Genomic DNA, 16083 nt, shown 5'->3' with positions numbered 1-16083 from the left:
AATGTCATTACGTGGCCTTACTTGAGCGTGCCGAATAAATAGTGTTAAATAAAATAAAACAAGCTGTTATTGTATTAAAAGGAGATATTAAACAATTTCAGTGAAAATTCTAGTTAAAAATATTATCACAATGTTTAATTTATCTAAACCGTTATGGGTTATTTCAGTGATATTAGCCGTAGTCATATCATCGATAAATTGTTACACTATCACAGTGGACGCACACGCCGAAGAATGTTTTTTTGAAAATGTGGAAGCCGACACTAAAATGGGTAAAACTACAGAATCTTTGCTATTGAATCCGTATACTAGTTAATGTTTTAAGACTAGCTATAATGTTGTTGTACGTTATCCACATTTTGACATTATTTACATCACAGCTGCTTTAAGAGTGCTTACTATTTAAGAACAGGCGAGAAAATAGCTTTTAGTAGACATTAAGACAATATTCTAAGCTATGAACCTCTAAAAATACTCTATATGAATTTTAAAAGTTGTTTAAGTAAACTGTACAAATGTTTTTTTTCTTTTAGGGCTAACATTTGAAATAGCTGAAGGAGGTTTCTTAGATATAGATGTAAAAATCACTGGCCCTGATGGTGCAGTGATATACCGGGGCGAGAGGGAGTCCTCAGGAATGTACACATTCTCTGCTCCTACCTCTGGTCGGTACACATATTGTTTCAGTAATCAAATGTCCACAATGACACCAAAGGTAATTTTATATATTTAAAATCTCTGCAGAATTATAGTAACTTTTTGTTATCGATGACAACATTTTATGCAGTACGTCAGATTGATTTTTTCAGTCTAGTAGAATGATAATGAATTATTTAAGACCATTAAAAAAAGTGTTAAATAGCCTATTAGGTTATATAAATTATATTAATATTTTCATTATATTATTGTTGAGGATCTTTGTAAAATTAATTTTGAAAGTAGTTTTTCATAAAAAGATTAAGCACAGTAGATTTTTCTCAAATATTATGTTCAAGCTAAGCTTATTTTTAGTTCCATAAATCAACATAAAACATATCACTCAGGTTTAGTCCTACCTTTTATGACTCCAGAATGGCTGAACACATTTTCATAAAATTTTGCACATACTACTTATTATTCTGATATTAATATGTACTCTACCTACAAGAACAGTATCAATGCAGTGCAACTGCTGGATAAAGCTAGTAATTATTTATAATGCTTACAGGTAGTGATGTTTAACTTTGAAGTGGGGGAAGCACCACACAAAGACGCAGGTGATAAAGAGAAGGATGTGGACCACAACAAACTAGAGGACATGATCAAGGAGCTAGGTTCTACCCTTAAAACTGTTAAAAATGAACAGGAATATATGCAGGTACTACTTTAAAACACCTATTATTTTTTGTAATTAATACAGCTATGTAGTAAACTCATGTAGCTCCAGAATGAAGTTCTAGAAAGTGTGCAATTGATTGTGTTAACTTATCAACAATCAAAGTTGATAACTTTTTACTGATTGCATTATTAAACAAAGATGACCTAACCTAATTTTGTGATACATATATAGCATTTAATATAATTTACATGTGTTATAATTTTATATTATTGAATTACCAAACCATTCTGTGTAAGTGTTTTACAGTACAATATTTTTTGTTTGTACAAATGGCATGCTTACTTTGAACTTCAGAATTGTGTAATGAATTGAGAAACATAAAAATCCTCATTTTTATTCAATGTATAAAAATGTATTTATGTAGAACTGAGATTTACTGACTTCTGTATCAAACAAGAGCAGTCGAACTCATCAGATGGTTCGTCCACTCCCTGTTGGTCTATTGTCGTACCCATTCTTAACACAGTCTTTCCCGACTAATTGGAGGGGAAATGGAATATTGTTCATATTGAAAAAATATGGCAAATATTCTTTTTTAAAAAAAAAAACATAATATATCCAAACATAGTTATATTCTCATTGAATTTTGTTTCAGTTCTCAAATATTTAACACAAATTGTTTTGACTGCAGGTACGAGACAGAATTCACCGTTCCATCAATGAAAGTACGAACTCTCGTGTGGTAATGTGGTCTATATTTGAAGCATCTGTGCTTCTAGTCATGACCTTGGGACAAGTCTACTACCTCAAGAGATTCTTTGAAGTGCAACGAGTTGTCTAATGTTTGTTAATATTGTGTGGCGTTTATAGTATTTAAATAAATTTTTTATAATGATGACTGAGATGCATGAAATCATTTTGGTATGTTGCAAAACTATGTGTGAATACCATCGATCTCCTATTAAAAGTGGATGCAGAATCAGCAACCAAAAAACGAGAGAACCCCACTCAATGAGTGCCTAACACAATTTCTTGGCACTCAATTCAAGTAGTCGCATTTGCAAATTCAAACTTAAACTCAATCCTTAAGGTGAATTTGCTCTGAATTTGGGATTTTATTGAATATTGGACTATATTCAAAGGATTTTAGGTATAATTTTCTTTACCAGTAATTCTAAAACTGCCAAAGCAAAATTTGCCTGTTTTTATGTGACATTTTCTACATGTTGTGCGTCCTTTTATTATAAGAGGTCAATGGAGAACACAGAACATTTTCTTTCGTTATTTATTGTGAACAACTCCAAGGCTAATCTACTGAATGAAATTAAGTGATGAATAATGTAAATAAGACAACTAATATAATATAATTGATCTGTTTATTTGTACAGTACATATACAATTTAATTTTTTGAATGCAATGCAATAGTAGATAACGTAACACTGTAGTACTTATTCGAGTTAATGAGATGCAATGACTGATTTTTCTTAAATAAGATCTACATGTATATAAAAAGGAAAGATTATTTCATTAAAACATATAATTGTAGACCCTTTTTACTTCATTACACTTTACTTTACAACTATATTGACAGGGATTGTTTCAGTAAAACTGTAAAAATCAGTTTCATTGCATTCCTCCACATCAATTTGTTTGCCTTGTTGTATAGAAGAATTGTTTATAACATTTTTGAGAAATAGTGTATACTGTACATTTTCTAAATAATAAAGTAGATTGTTTGTAACATCTATTTCTGTTCAACACCCAAACCTAACCTTTCATTTGAAAAAAATTACATAAACACATACATAACAATTTAATATTCCTAGTAAATTAATGGCATATATAGATCTTTATTCCTATGAATTTAATAATATAATATTGCCTATTGTGTTGTGAAGAAACTCGTCTTTCCAATTCAGTAACTTGATTTAACTAGACTTACAATTGGAAATTCTGATATGACTAAAATTGGAAAAAATAAGTAAATAAAACATGTGATTGTGAACATGACAGTAATTTTTTATGTCTTATGAATAAAATTATCAAAGCATAATTTTTAAATTCAGATACCTTTATAACTTAATACTCTTTAAAAGTCATTCATGATTCAGGTAGCCTCTAGAGCATAAGAATTTTAACGTAATTAAGTATAATATGTGAGATTTATATTGTAGTGATATACATACAATAATTTCTTTTAAGACTAATCAGTCTTAGAACACGAAATTCATTTTGTAAGATACTTTTAATTGCCGAAAATATTGTTATGATCATATCACCTCCAGAAATTATGGTTCATAATAAAATAACAATTAATATTTATATAATTTAAAAACAAAACTAGCCTAATTACCATAACCCTATTTACTCCATAACCCAAAATCTTCGTTAGATCACCAGCCTTAAAGAAAACAGACTTATACTCTATGTATAATATAAGCTACATATTTAATATCGAAAAAAAATCTATACAACCCTATCTAATTAGGGAGATGCCTCATTAGTGCGTTGCGTTGCGTCGTCGCAACGGATCAACGCACTGTATGCCACACCTGCGTTGCGACGACACACGACATCGCAGCGCAAGAGTATAACGCACGCACCAACTCTCAACAATGAATCGTAACAAGTGAAACACTTTCCGTTCAAACGTCACTGCGTTAACGTGGCATGTCATTTAAAATATATGAAAATTCTGTCAACGCAATGCACTAAAGAAGCATCGCCCTTAGTCGTAAAGTAGAACTAGATAACAACGCACCAGAACCTTGACATACCATTATTTTCAGTTGTTTAATTTAAAAACAAAACATGCCTAATTACCATAACCCAAAATCTTCGTCAGATCACCAGCCTCAAACAAAACAACCTATAAGCTACGCATTTAATATCGAAAAAAAATCCCTGTCTAATTAGGGAGATGCCTCATTAGTGCGTTGCGTTGCGTCGTTGCAACTGATCAATGCATTGTATGCCGCTCCTGCGTTGCGGCGACACGACGTCGCAGTTCCATTCAAACGTCGCTGCGTTAACGTGGCATGCCATTTAAAATATTATATAGAGAATAACGCTGTCAACGCAACGCACTAAAGAAGCATCGCCCTTAGTCGTACATTAGAAATAGATAACAACGCACCAGAACCTTAACATACCATTATTTTTAAGTTGTTGAGAAATATTTTTAGGAAGTAGATGTTTATCATTTTAAATAATTTTTATTACCATTAATATAGCATTTACATATATCACACATACCTTGTAAATATGTATGACAACGCTATTACGCGAGTTCAGTTCTTTTTCCCCATTAAGTATCTAAAGAAGAAAAATAGCCTTGAAAAAAAACCGGCTAAGTGCGTGTCGGGCCACGCGCAGAGTGGGGTTCTGTATATTAAGTTAGATAAGTAATGCACAAAAATACTGATAACCATACCCCACACCATGGGATAGACAATGAAAAAATAATTCTCACTTGCATGTAAGGAAGGTACCTAAATTTTATTTCATTTGATACCCATATCATGGGGGTGGATTTCAAACAGCCAGTCCGCCATCTTGGGTAGGCCGCCTTATTGGATTTGTAATGACGTTTCTTAGCTAGTCATGTATTGTCATCAGAATTCAGAGCGTGTGTAAAATTTCATCCTAATCGAAGACGGGGAAGTGGATAAAATTAAGATTCCAAGATTTACTTACATACATAGTTACAAGTGATTGGGGAGACCGCCATACTGGATTTGTAATGGCGTTTCTTAGTAGTGCACAACAGATGACGCTGTTTCAATTCGCGTTTACATTAACGCGATCGTCACAGTATCATACTACCACTATAGTCCGCGCGCCGAATGATGATCCGTAAGACGTTTCAACTGACAGTTATATTAGTGATGCGAAACAATTTCATAACAGTCATAACATAAAGTCGATAGTAGTTTGACGACGTAACTTTTGCAGCACGTGTACGTGCTGATATCTAAATTAAGTCGTCAAGCTGTTATCGACTTTATGTTAAGACTGTTATGAAATTGTTTCGCATCACTAACACAACTGTCAGTTGAAACGTCACAGGGATCATCATTCGGCGTGCGTAGAATAGGCCCTCTGAACTCAGAGTGTGTGTAAAATTTCATCCTAATCGAAGACCGGGAAATGAGTCAAATTAAAATTCCAAGATTCGATTTTCTTAGATACATAGTTACAAGTGAAGCTGATATAAGCGTGTTGAAAATAAGGCTCATTGAGGCTCAAATGTTACGTATATGTTAGACTTAGAGTCTAGTGAGATCGATCCTGCCGGTGACGTAGGCGGGCACGGTGACGCCGGCCGCCAGCCGCGGCGCGCGCTCCGACGCGCCCGGCAGCTCCAGCAGCACGCTGGCGCCGCACGCGCTCAGCAAGCGGCTGCTGCACTGTGAACAATTCTTTATTTTTTTAATTATTTACAAGTTAGCCCTTGACTACAGTCTCACCTGATGGTAGGTGATGATGCAATCTAAGATGGAAGCGGGCTATAGCTTCGCAGTTCGTAACACTCCCGATGGTCCGCGGGGGTTGGGAGGTACGTAGCGATGACAGAGAACCCCACAACTGATGCACTCCAATTCCAGCCTCTCCCTTCCCGTCGCCCGCATATTATGGGAGTGTCATTAACTAACTTGCCAAGCTATAACTTGTTAGGAGGATGTAAATCCACACCCCTTTTTGTTTCTTAACATCGTACCGAAACGCTATTTCGTTGCCGGTAGGGTGGTGGCCTCCCACCAGCCAGACCAGGACCAATAGGGTAGTTGACTCATATCAAATTTAATATAAACAATATTAATTTCGTATAGTACAAGGAATAAGTATCCCCAAATAAATATATATGAATTAATAAGTTAAGGATTTCTTATAAAACTTAAAAAACATGTATTTTCAAATTTTCCAAACGTCAATAACACATTCGTGCGGGTTCGAATCCGGTCCGGGGTATGCACCTCCAACTTTTCAGTTTCATATCATCATTCAAATTAAATATCACATGTCTCAAACAGAGAAGGAAAAACATCGTGCGGAAACCTGCATACCAGAGAATTTTCTTAATTATGTGCGTGTGTGAAGTCTGCCAATCCGCATTGGGCCAGCGTGGTATTGGCCTAATCCGAGCCGAATATGGGATAATGATGATTATGATGACTAGCCTTTATGTCTGAGGCGGGAATACACATGCCTATCAATGAGAGTCGTTCCGTCCTCTATCTTTATTTCGCCTTCTGGTCTCATCTGGCAATGCTTCTGCGCTCGCCCAAACCCCCCGGTGACGCTGCAGTGGTCCCACATGGAGCCATCGGCACATATTCAACAGGAAAAAAAAAACCTGTCAATGAATGAAGAATGCACCTGATGCCCGTTCTGTCGTCATACCCCTCACGCCTGTACCGCGCGGACGAGGACTCAGTCACGTGGTGCGCAGTACCTGGTTGCCCAGCAGCGTGGCGACCGGCAACTGGTCGACGCTGGGGAAGTGCAGCACGGCGCGCGCGTACTCGGGCCGCGGGTCCAGCGACACGTCGTGCGCGAGCCGCACGCCCAGGCGCGCGAACTCGCCCGGCCGCCGCGTGCACACCCGCAGCGCGCGCACCACGAACAGCAGGCAGCACACGTACGCTGACACCGGGTTACCTGCGATGCCTCATTAGTGCGTTGCGTGCTCGTGTGGTGTTAAATGCATTTAAAGATCACATAAAGTGACCAACTAATACCTAGTCAGTTAAAGTCTAACTCCGGGACTCCTAAGGGCGAAGCATCATTAGTAAGTGAGTGAGAAGCATAAACAAATTGCCAAATTATGTTACACCGTATATGGTGTAGATGTAGAAGAAACGACGAAACATAAATAGTATAAACTATTGAAATATTTCAATACCTTTGATGCCTGCCAAATTAAAGCCATCTTCAAAAGTTCATAAATGCATTGGAAAGATCCAGTCGTATAACAGTTTTATATTCATATCCATCTGACTCTTGTTGACAATATTAAACGGATTTATAATCATAAAAAGATATTCAAAATATAATCTATAATATTCTATATCAAATTAAATTACGTTTAATTACTTACTTACCAGGTAAAGCGAAGATAAACTTAGTTTTCCCTTGAAACTCGCAAGTGGCAAATGTGCTCGGTTTTCCGGGCTTCATCCGCACGCGACCAAAGTGTAGAGTTGCGCCAAAATCCTTTAAATACGAGTAATTGCCATTTATTAGGACTTAAATAATGAACAATTTTGACCATTACTATATATTAGCTGTCATTGATGATAATAATTATAGGGAGACTAGATACGCATAAAATCTTTTTTTAAACTTCCCCGGACGAATTCAATTAAGAAAAGTACTACTATTAGTTTTGTGGATTATAGTCTACTGTAGTAGGTACTAACACGTACGTGACTCGCGTTAATAAGAACAGATTTGGGTAAGTCCCAAGAACCCAGCAATGGTGCTTCGTGGCTGAAATAAGCCTTAATAAAACTTCCGCGGACAAGCTTCGTCACGAACTAGTCCTACCACCTTCTGGTAAGTTTTGAATAGTGTAAACGAAAGTTTTGTCACTTTCTTACTTCATGTCAAATGACAAATACAGAAATTGGAAATAAGAAGGTGGTGGATTCGGCTCTAATATTTTTATGGACTGTAGAACTAACAAGCAAAGACTCGTCCCTGGCTGTGATGATTTGAGGTTGGTGGTACAGGTAGTTTTTAAAAAAAATCATTTATTTCAATTAGGCTCAGTTTAACTTTTGATACGTCAGTTGACTATTTGTAAAGATTCTACCACCGGTTCCGAAGGCAGGTTCTGCTGAGAAACCGGCAAGAAACTCAACAGTTGCTCTTTTAAATATAAATATTAGGTTGCAAATAGTGACGTGGTCTCCGGAAACTTGATCATGCTGTCTAGTGAAAACGAGAAGCATATGGACATATACTCCGGAAAATAATGACGAGAAGAGATGAAGGTTTTGAAGCAGTTAGCACAATGAAATGCCACCCGGTTCTGTGTTAACTATAAAGAAACAAAGGAAAAAAAACTAAAATGCAAGTTAAGACTCACTTTAATGAGAACAGGTTTCAATAAGTCTCTGTCCCCCATGGATGACCGATGCCGCACTCTATGCTCTCGTACCCGTGCTCCCTTTTACACAAAGTACAAAGATGCAAGATATGACTCACGTAAATGAGAACAGGTTTCAACAAGTCTGCCCCCCATGGATGCGCGATGCCGTAGTCTATGCTCTCGTACCCGTGCTCCCTTTTACACAAAATACTAAGATGCAAGATATGACTCACGTTGATGAGAACAGGTTTCAACAAGTCTGTCCCCCATGGATGCGCGATGCCGTAGTCTATGCTCTCGTACCCGTGCTCCCTTTTACACAAAATACTAAGATGCAAGATATGACTCACGTTGATGAGAACAGGTTTGAACAAGTCTCTGTCCCCCATAGATGCGCGATGCCGCAGTCTATGCTCTCGTATCCGTGCTCCCATTTACACAAAATACTAAGATGCAAGATATAACTCACGTTAATGAGAACAGGTTTCAACAAGTCTGTCCCCCATGGATGCGCGCTGCCGTAGTCTATGCTCTCGTACCCGTGCTCCCTTTTACACAAAATACTAAGATGCAAGATATGACTCACGTTGATGAGAACAGGTTTGAACAAGTCTCTGTCCCCCATAGATGCGCGATGCCGCAGTCTATGCTCTCGTATCCGTGCTCCCATTTACACAAAATACTAAGATGCAAGATATAACTCACGTTAATGAGAACAGGTTTCAACAAGTCTGTCCCCCATGGATGCGCGCTGCCGTAGTCTATGCTCTCGTACCCGTGCTCCCTTTTACACAAAATACTAAGATGCAAGATATGACTCACGTTGATGAGAACAGGTTTGAACAAGTCTCTGTCCCCCATAGATGCGCGATGCCGCAGTCTATGCTCTCGTATCCGTGCTCCCATTTACACAAAATACTAAGATGCAAGATATAACTCACGTTAATGAGAACAGGTTTCAACAAGTCTGTCCCCCATGGATGCGCGCTGCCGTAGTCTATGCTCTCGTACCCGTGCTCCCATTTACACAAAATACTAAGATGCAAGATATAACTCACATTGATGAGAACAGGTTTGAACAAGTCTCTGTCTCCCATGGATACACGACGCCGCACCCTATGCTCTCGTACCCGTGCTCCCTTTTACACAAAGTAGTAAGATGCAAGATATGACTCACGTTAATGAGAACAGGTTTGAACAAGTCTCTGTCCCCCATGGATGGGCGATGCCGCAGTCTATGCTCTCGTACCCGTGCTCCCTTTTACACAAAGTACTAAGATGCAAGATATGACTCACGTTAATGAGAACAGGTTTCAACAAGTCCCTGTCCCCCATGGACACGCCGCCCGTGCACACGAGGATGTCTGTCAGCGGCAGCGCGCGCGCAATAGCCTCCGCCAGCGCGGACGGCTCGTCGCGCGCAATGCCGCAGTCTATGCTCTCGTACCCGTGCTCTCTTTTAACACAATTTATAATGGTTAAATCCATGTACTATTTAAACTGAAAATTAAAAAAATATTACCTGAGTACAATTTGAAAGTTATTAATTAAAAAAAATCTGGCTTACTTGAGCAATGCTTTTAACATGATTCTATTGGAGTCTCTTATATGTGACGGGCGTAGAATGCTATCTGAGGGTTCTTGTAGCTCGTTGCCGGTCGACATGATGCCCACCTGAATACAAAGATAGGTTACTACAAGAAGTTATGTTAAGTTATGGATTAAAATCATCAAATCTTTCAAAAAAGGCGAAACTGATATTTGTCTGAATGTTCCTCTAAGCCGATATCCAAGTTATAGCTTGACTAAAAATATGTAAAACTTAATTTCGGGGCGCCACAAGTATATTGCACATAGTTCCTTTATTTTCCGCAAGATTTCATCACAAGAATGATATTTTTTTTATTTTTCATACAATAAGGAACTTCATATACCTACAGCTACACTTTGGAAAAATGCTATACATAATTTTAATTATCAATTACCTTAGGATAAGTGATTATAGGAACATTCTGGTATCCGGCTCCAGCTAAAATACCCATTTGTGCGGCGCCTATTACGTCACCTACAAATTTAACAAAATGATTTTCTTTAGTTCATGATCATTAAACACATTCATAAATAATTTCAGAATCTTCAAGAATTGTGCGTTTGAATATACCTATTAATATTAGATTAACATATCCGACCGAATATTGCGTAAAATGATATTTAACAAATATTGGAATTTTGGATTAGTTAGGCACTTACTAATATTTTACCTACCTACTAAGGTACTATAAATAAAAGATAAATTACTTTTTTTAACTCGAATGCAATAGTGTACCAAGGTAAATCCAGACAAAGCGGCAGTTCATTTACATCCATAAATAGCAGAAATTCAAATAGAAGCAATAATTTTCGTTATTATTGGTTCAGCAGATCTGTTGTGATGCGCATAAATTATGGCAAAATTATTTTGTAAAACATTATGTAGAAGCAGACGCTACTTTCAGTAAACGATAAACCGACGAACTCAAATGAGAACGCCACCCATAGCCGATAAAAAAACCATATAATTTTCGGTTTTGGTTGTTGTAAATAAATCTTTATTCAGTAATCCTACTAATATCCATACAAACGCGAATATTTGTATGGATGTTTGGATGTTTGTTACTCTTTAACGCTTCTACTGAAGCGATTTGGCTAAAATTTGGAATGGAAATGGATTTTACTCTGGATTAACACATAGGCTACTTTTTATCCCGAAAAAATTCATGGTTTCCGAGGGATTTGTGAAAAACTAAATTCCACGCGGACGAAGTCGCGGGCGTCCGCTAGTTTTTCATGTATGTAGATTACCTTTATTGACCAGCATAGATCCGACAGGGATATCGAAGCCGATCGGTCTCACGTCTTGGTGCGGTTGCGGCGCCACCAGCACCTCAATTTCCAGCTCAGTTTTATGATCATCGGAAGCCTGAGTTAGTTTTGTATCCTCCACCTAAAATTGTAAGTTGGTATAGAACCAAAGCATTAGTCTAAATTAAACTTCTACACATATTCAGAGTATATGTATGTTAGGTGTGTGTCTATCTCAGTTCTTATAGTGTAAACAAAGTCAGGATGTCAGGTGTTGCGTTGCAAGAACCAGCTCATGACTAAGGACCCCGAATGGGTTGTATCACGTGAGTTTTAGTCGTGTTTCATAATAAATTAAAGTCAGCCTTGTTACACAAAAATTTTTAAATGTCTAAGTAGATCTGGACAAAATTTGACTGGCTCTGGATTAGCACAAAGGTTAGATAGGTCCTATAAAGCCATCATTCATAATTACCAACCCATATTCGGCTCACTGTTGAGATCTCTGTTATAGCCTCTAGAACCGAATAAACGCTGGTGAAACCACGGTGCACAACTGTATGCACTGCCGTGATAGCCCAGTGGATTTCTTGCGTCTCAAAGTCTTCGAACAGTGCGTGTTGCCAGTGATGACTTACGGATCTGAAACCTGGTCGCTAACTGTGACCCTCATAAAAAGGCTTAAAGTCACTCAGCGGGCGATGGAGCGAGCTATGCTTGGGGTTTCTCTGCGTGAACGAATCAGAAATTAGGAGATCCGCATAAGTACCAAAGTCACTGATATAGCTCAGCAAGTCTCGAAACTGAAGTGGCAATGGGCAGGCCACATAGTTCGAAGAGCCGATGGACGTTGGGGTCCCAAGGTGCTGGAATGGCGACCTCGCACCGGAAAGCGAAGTGTTGTTCGACCCCCCACTTGTTGGACCGAGGATATCAAGCGGGTTGCAGGGAGCCGCGGGATACTCGCGGCTCGAGACGTTTTTGTTTGGAAGTCCATGCAAAAGGCCTATGTCCAGCATGGAGGTCCATCGGCTATTAATGATGACTGAACTGCAGCAAGTGGTACGTACCTGTACAACGCAGTCAGCTCCTAAGGGCAAGGGCGCCCCAGTATTGACTCTGGCGCACTCCCCGTGGCCGAGTGGCGTGTACGGCGTCTCCCCCGCTGCCACTGCGGCGCGGACTGTGCGTGTTCCTACGCCATCCAGACTCAGGCATGCGTAACCTATGAATAATTTAGAAAATCGTTTCCTATAATGATTTCAATAGGCAAAAGGGTTGGTGCAGACTAGAATTACAGACTATTAGCGATAAAAACTTTGTTTAAGAATTGTACCTACATATGTTTGTTTTTAATGTTTTTTACATTCAATCAATAGACATATTGTATGTACTTAAATAAAATTGAAGTATGTAATAACATATGTCGTTGATTTCAAAATAACCGTTTTCCCAAGTGTGAATAGTTACTTACACAATGCTAATATTCAAACGAACATTTTTTTTTATTTATTTCTATCTGTATATCTGTCTATTTGGCCGGGCTAATCACTGGAACGGCTGATCCGGATTTAATGAGACTTTCACTTGAACATAGAGGACATGTAAGTCGTTGTGGAGGAACATATAGGATACGTTTTTTCTCGAAAAAATTCGTGGTTCCGGCAGGATTTGTGAAAAATTAAATTTCACTCAGACGAAGTCCGATAATCATTGAGGCGGGTATCTGCCCGTACCGCGATACGCCCATGAACCTGTAGCTCGTCTTTAGAATTTTGATTATGAATTTCCTACCTGTTAGGCACTATAGGTATGGAATAGATCCTGCTGACTATTCAATAAATCGACGTGTTATACTATTTTAGTTAAATATTTAACATATAAAGTGGCCTTGTTAACTTCAGTTGAAAAAAATAAATAAAAGTTGAATCAACAAAGCTTAACAAAAGACCTTACTGAAACCTTTGAATAACGTACGGCCTTCAAACACAGCTGTTTGTATTTAATAGCTAATAATTTATCATGCTAAAGTGACTTCAATTGCAAAATTACCTACCCAGTATATCAATTTCAACGAATATTGTCTCTTATGGATGAGTTATTTTATTATCAAAAACCCTAAACAACTACTAAACCGATTTTAATTAACTTTACAGCAACAATTAGCGTATCCATCAGCGATCCTTCGCAGTTATACTCGCGTAGTTTCTATTCCTGTCGGAATACAGGGATAAAATATAGGCTATATTAAAAACGGCTCTGAATCAGTATATTTAAAAATAGTAAAAGCGTAACAAACCAGCACGGTCGCGTTATGTGTATAGATACTTAATAATATTGATACATAGCATATAGTTATTATATAACAGAATAAGGCAAGATCACATGTGTCCAAATTAATGAGGAATATATTCAAATCTTGAATTTAAAAAGATATCATATCATTATTTGCACATAAGATTTCTTGTAGAGAACATATACCTAGTAACAAGATATTGTTGCATGAAGGAATGCAATTTATCTATACTAATATGTAGAGGAAAGATTTGATTGTTGGTTTGTTTGCAGTGAACAGGTTCCCAAAATACTGAACAAATTTGAAAAATTCTTACACTATATTTTTTTTTATTTCTTTCAAGTTAGCCCATGACTACAATCTCACCTGATGGTAAGTGATGATGCAATCTACGCCTCATACCGGTTTTTTATCGGTAGTGTGGTAACTAGCCACAGCTGAAGCCTCAAACCAGCCAGACCTGGACCCATTAAGAGTTTGGAAGCTACACTATCCCAGAGTGCTACAGGCTATATTTTAGCCTATAGCTGAGTGAAACCGCGCGGTTCTGCTAGTATAATATAATAGTCAATAAAAAGGTAAGTAATAAGTACTTAATAGATAAGCTCAAAATAAAAAATAAAACTGTTTATTACTTATTCTATTCTAAGTATGAACGAGTATAAACCTACTTTATATTATTTCTAATTACTTACCATCTTTAACCGAGGCGGGAAATGGAGGCATTGGTTCCTTAGCAATGATGTCTTGAGCGACTACACAGCCCATGCTATTTTCTAAGGAAACTACTTCTATTTTCTCATTCCATTTCAACATTACAGCATCAACCACATTGAAGGCATCCACCATTTCCATCATGGGGTAAGGTGATTCCCGAGGTCTTAATGCAACTTTGGATATATCCACATGACTATTCCTCTTATGTGGACAAATGTGATCAATTTGTAGTTTGTCATGAACAGTTTTCACTTCGCCCAATTCATTGTTAATCACAGAAATAGCATGGGATATGACTACTTTGACAACTTCAATGCACTCTGTAACAGCTTTCTTACTTCCCGGGAAGTTAATTATGAGTGTACGATCCTTAATGCCAGCTACTGCTCTTGATAACATTGCCATTGGAGTCTTTTTAAGGCTTTCTATGGTCATTGCGATGGGTATAGCTGGTACTTCTCTCTGAATGATAGCTTTAGTTGCTTCTGGAGTGACATCACGAGGACTCAAACCTGTACCCCCGGTTGTTAGAATCAGATCTATATTGGAATCACAAAAATATTTGAGCTCCCGCTCAATTATTTCTTTCTCATCTGGTACAATTATTGTATGTACGTTTGCCTCAGGAAATTTCTCTGTTATGAAATCAAATAGTGCCGGCCCAGATTTATCTCGGGAATTATCCTTGAAACAGCTGTCACTCACTGTAATAATTGCCACTGCCTTCACCATTTTCCTAAAACATAAAATAATAAAAATTTAATCTTTGACCAGAGGATTTATTATTTTTTCATTTATTTCTGTACACAAATAAAACTACTTCTATGAATGTCATGAAACTTTGTCGATAAAAAAAATAAAAGATAAACTAATAGGATTTATTATAAGTAAATAAATGGATAGGTCAAAAGTGAGGGTCAATCTTTGTGCAATAAGAGTTTCTTAACACAAGGATAAATTCTAAATTCAAGGATAAAAAAGGATAAAAAAAATTGGAGACCATAATGAAATGGAATACAAATTAATAAAACATGGAAAATAAAATAGAATGATACATTATGTACATAATAAGTGATATAAGCATGAATTACATATTAAAATTACATAAATATATTTCTTAATAGCTACTTGAAAAAATAATTACACAACATACTAATTACTTACGTTGCGGCGTTACAACTGAGCTGTATATGAAATTTTATTCTTCTATTACAACATAATACAAAAAAACAAGTTTAACTTTACTTACTGATAAGTTTAATTAAATATTTGTTTATCACAAAAGAAGCACACAGTATATTACTGGTACACCGAGTACATGTAATTTAATTCAAGAATGGATTTGCTTATTATTAGAACAATTAAATTTGGCACAATCTTTCACTGAAACTATTTATATACGATGTTATTTAAAAAGCGCACACTTCAATGAAACCCATCCAAACGCAAGTCTGTTAGATATATGTTATAAAATATCGCAACAGTAGTTATCAAACATTGGATGTATAAATAAAATTTAAATTGAGATGAGTACAGTAGTACAGTGGAATTCAATTCCATATGATATTGACACTGACAGCTGACTTAACAGATGACATTGACGTAAACGATCAAATTAAGTTATAATAAGTTAGCTTAGACGACTACCTACACGTTCTACATTTACACAAAATGTATATACTAAATAATTGAAAAGTATCTCTTATTTCACCAATTTCAATATTGTAATGTATCTCATTACGCACATGTGCCGTAATGTAAAGTAAAACGCACATGTGCTGTGATGTCATTTAAAATGTTCATCATCCGTCTAA

General features: G+C 37.0%; 2 protein-coding genes across 4 annotated transcripts; one reads left to right on the top strand and one right to left on the bottom strand.

The window, feature by feature from the left end:
• On the top strand, positions 1 to 3060 carry LOC112049992 (transmembrane emp24 domain-containing protein 2). The gene is made up of 4 exons (XM_024088095.2): positions 1 to 272; positions 534 to 715; positions 1208 to 1357; positions 2010 to 3060. The coding sequence occupies exons 1-4, from the start codon at positions 131 to 133 to the stop codon at positions 2157 to 2159; spliced, it is 624 nt and encodes a 207-aa protein (XP_023943863.1). The 5' UTR covers positions 1 to 130; the 3' UTR covers positions 2160 to 3060.
• On the bottom strand, positions 2678 to 15784 carry LOC112049997 (gephyrin). 3 transcript variants are annotated; one of them, XM_052882977.1, is made up of 10 exons: positions 15423 to 15784; positions 14248 to 15005; positions 12327 to 12481; positions 11257 to 11398; positions 10401 to 10480; positions 9983 to 10089; positions 9712 to 9871; positions 7424 to 7535; positions 6775 to 6980; positions 2678 to 5728 (listed from the first exon to the last, which is right to left on the bottom strand). In XM_052882977.1, the coding sequence occupies exons 2-10, from the start codon at positions 14999 to 15001 to the stop codon at positions 5588 to 5590; spliced, it is 1857 nt and encodes a 618-aa protein (XP_052738937.1). In that variant the 5' UTR covers positions 15002 to 15005; positions 15423 to 15784; the 3' UTR covers positions 2678 to 5587. The 3 variants fall into 3 exon arrangements, with proteins under 3 accessions (XP_052738937.1, XP_023943873.2, XP_023943874.2); XM_024088105.2 differs by having other exon boundaries at positions 15434 to 15784; XM_024088106.2 differs by having other exon boundaries at positions 15519 to 15784.
• Positions 15785 to 16083: the final 299 nt, after the last annotated feature.

Source organism: Bicyclus anynana, chromosome 8 (assembly GCF_947172395.1).
Source record: "Bicyclus anynana chromosome 8, ilBicAnyn1.1, whole genome shotgun sequence".
NCBI classification, from domain to species: Eukaryota; Metazoa; Arthropoda; class Insecta; order Lepidoptera; family Nymphalidae; genus Bicyclus; species Bicyclus anynana.
This window is presented reverse-complemented; position numbering and strand designations above follow the sequence as displayed.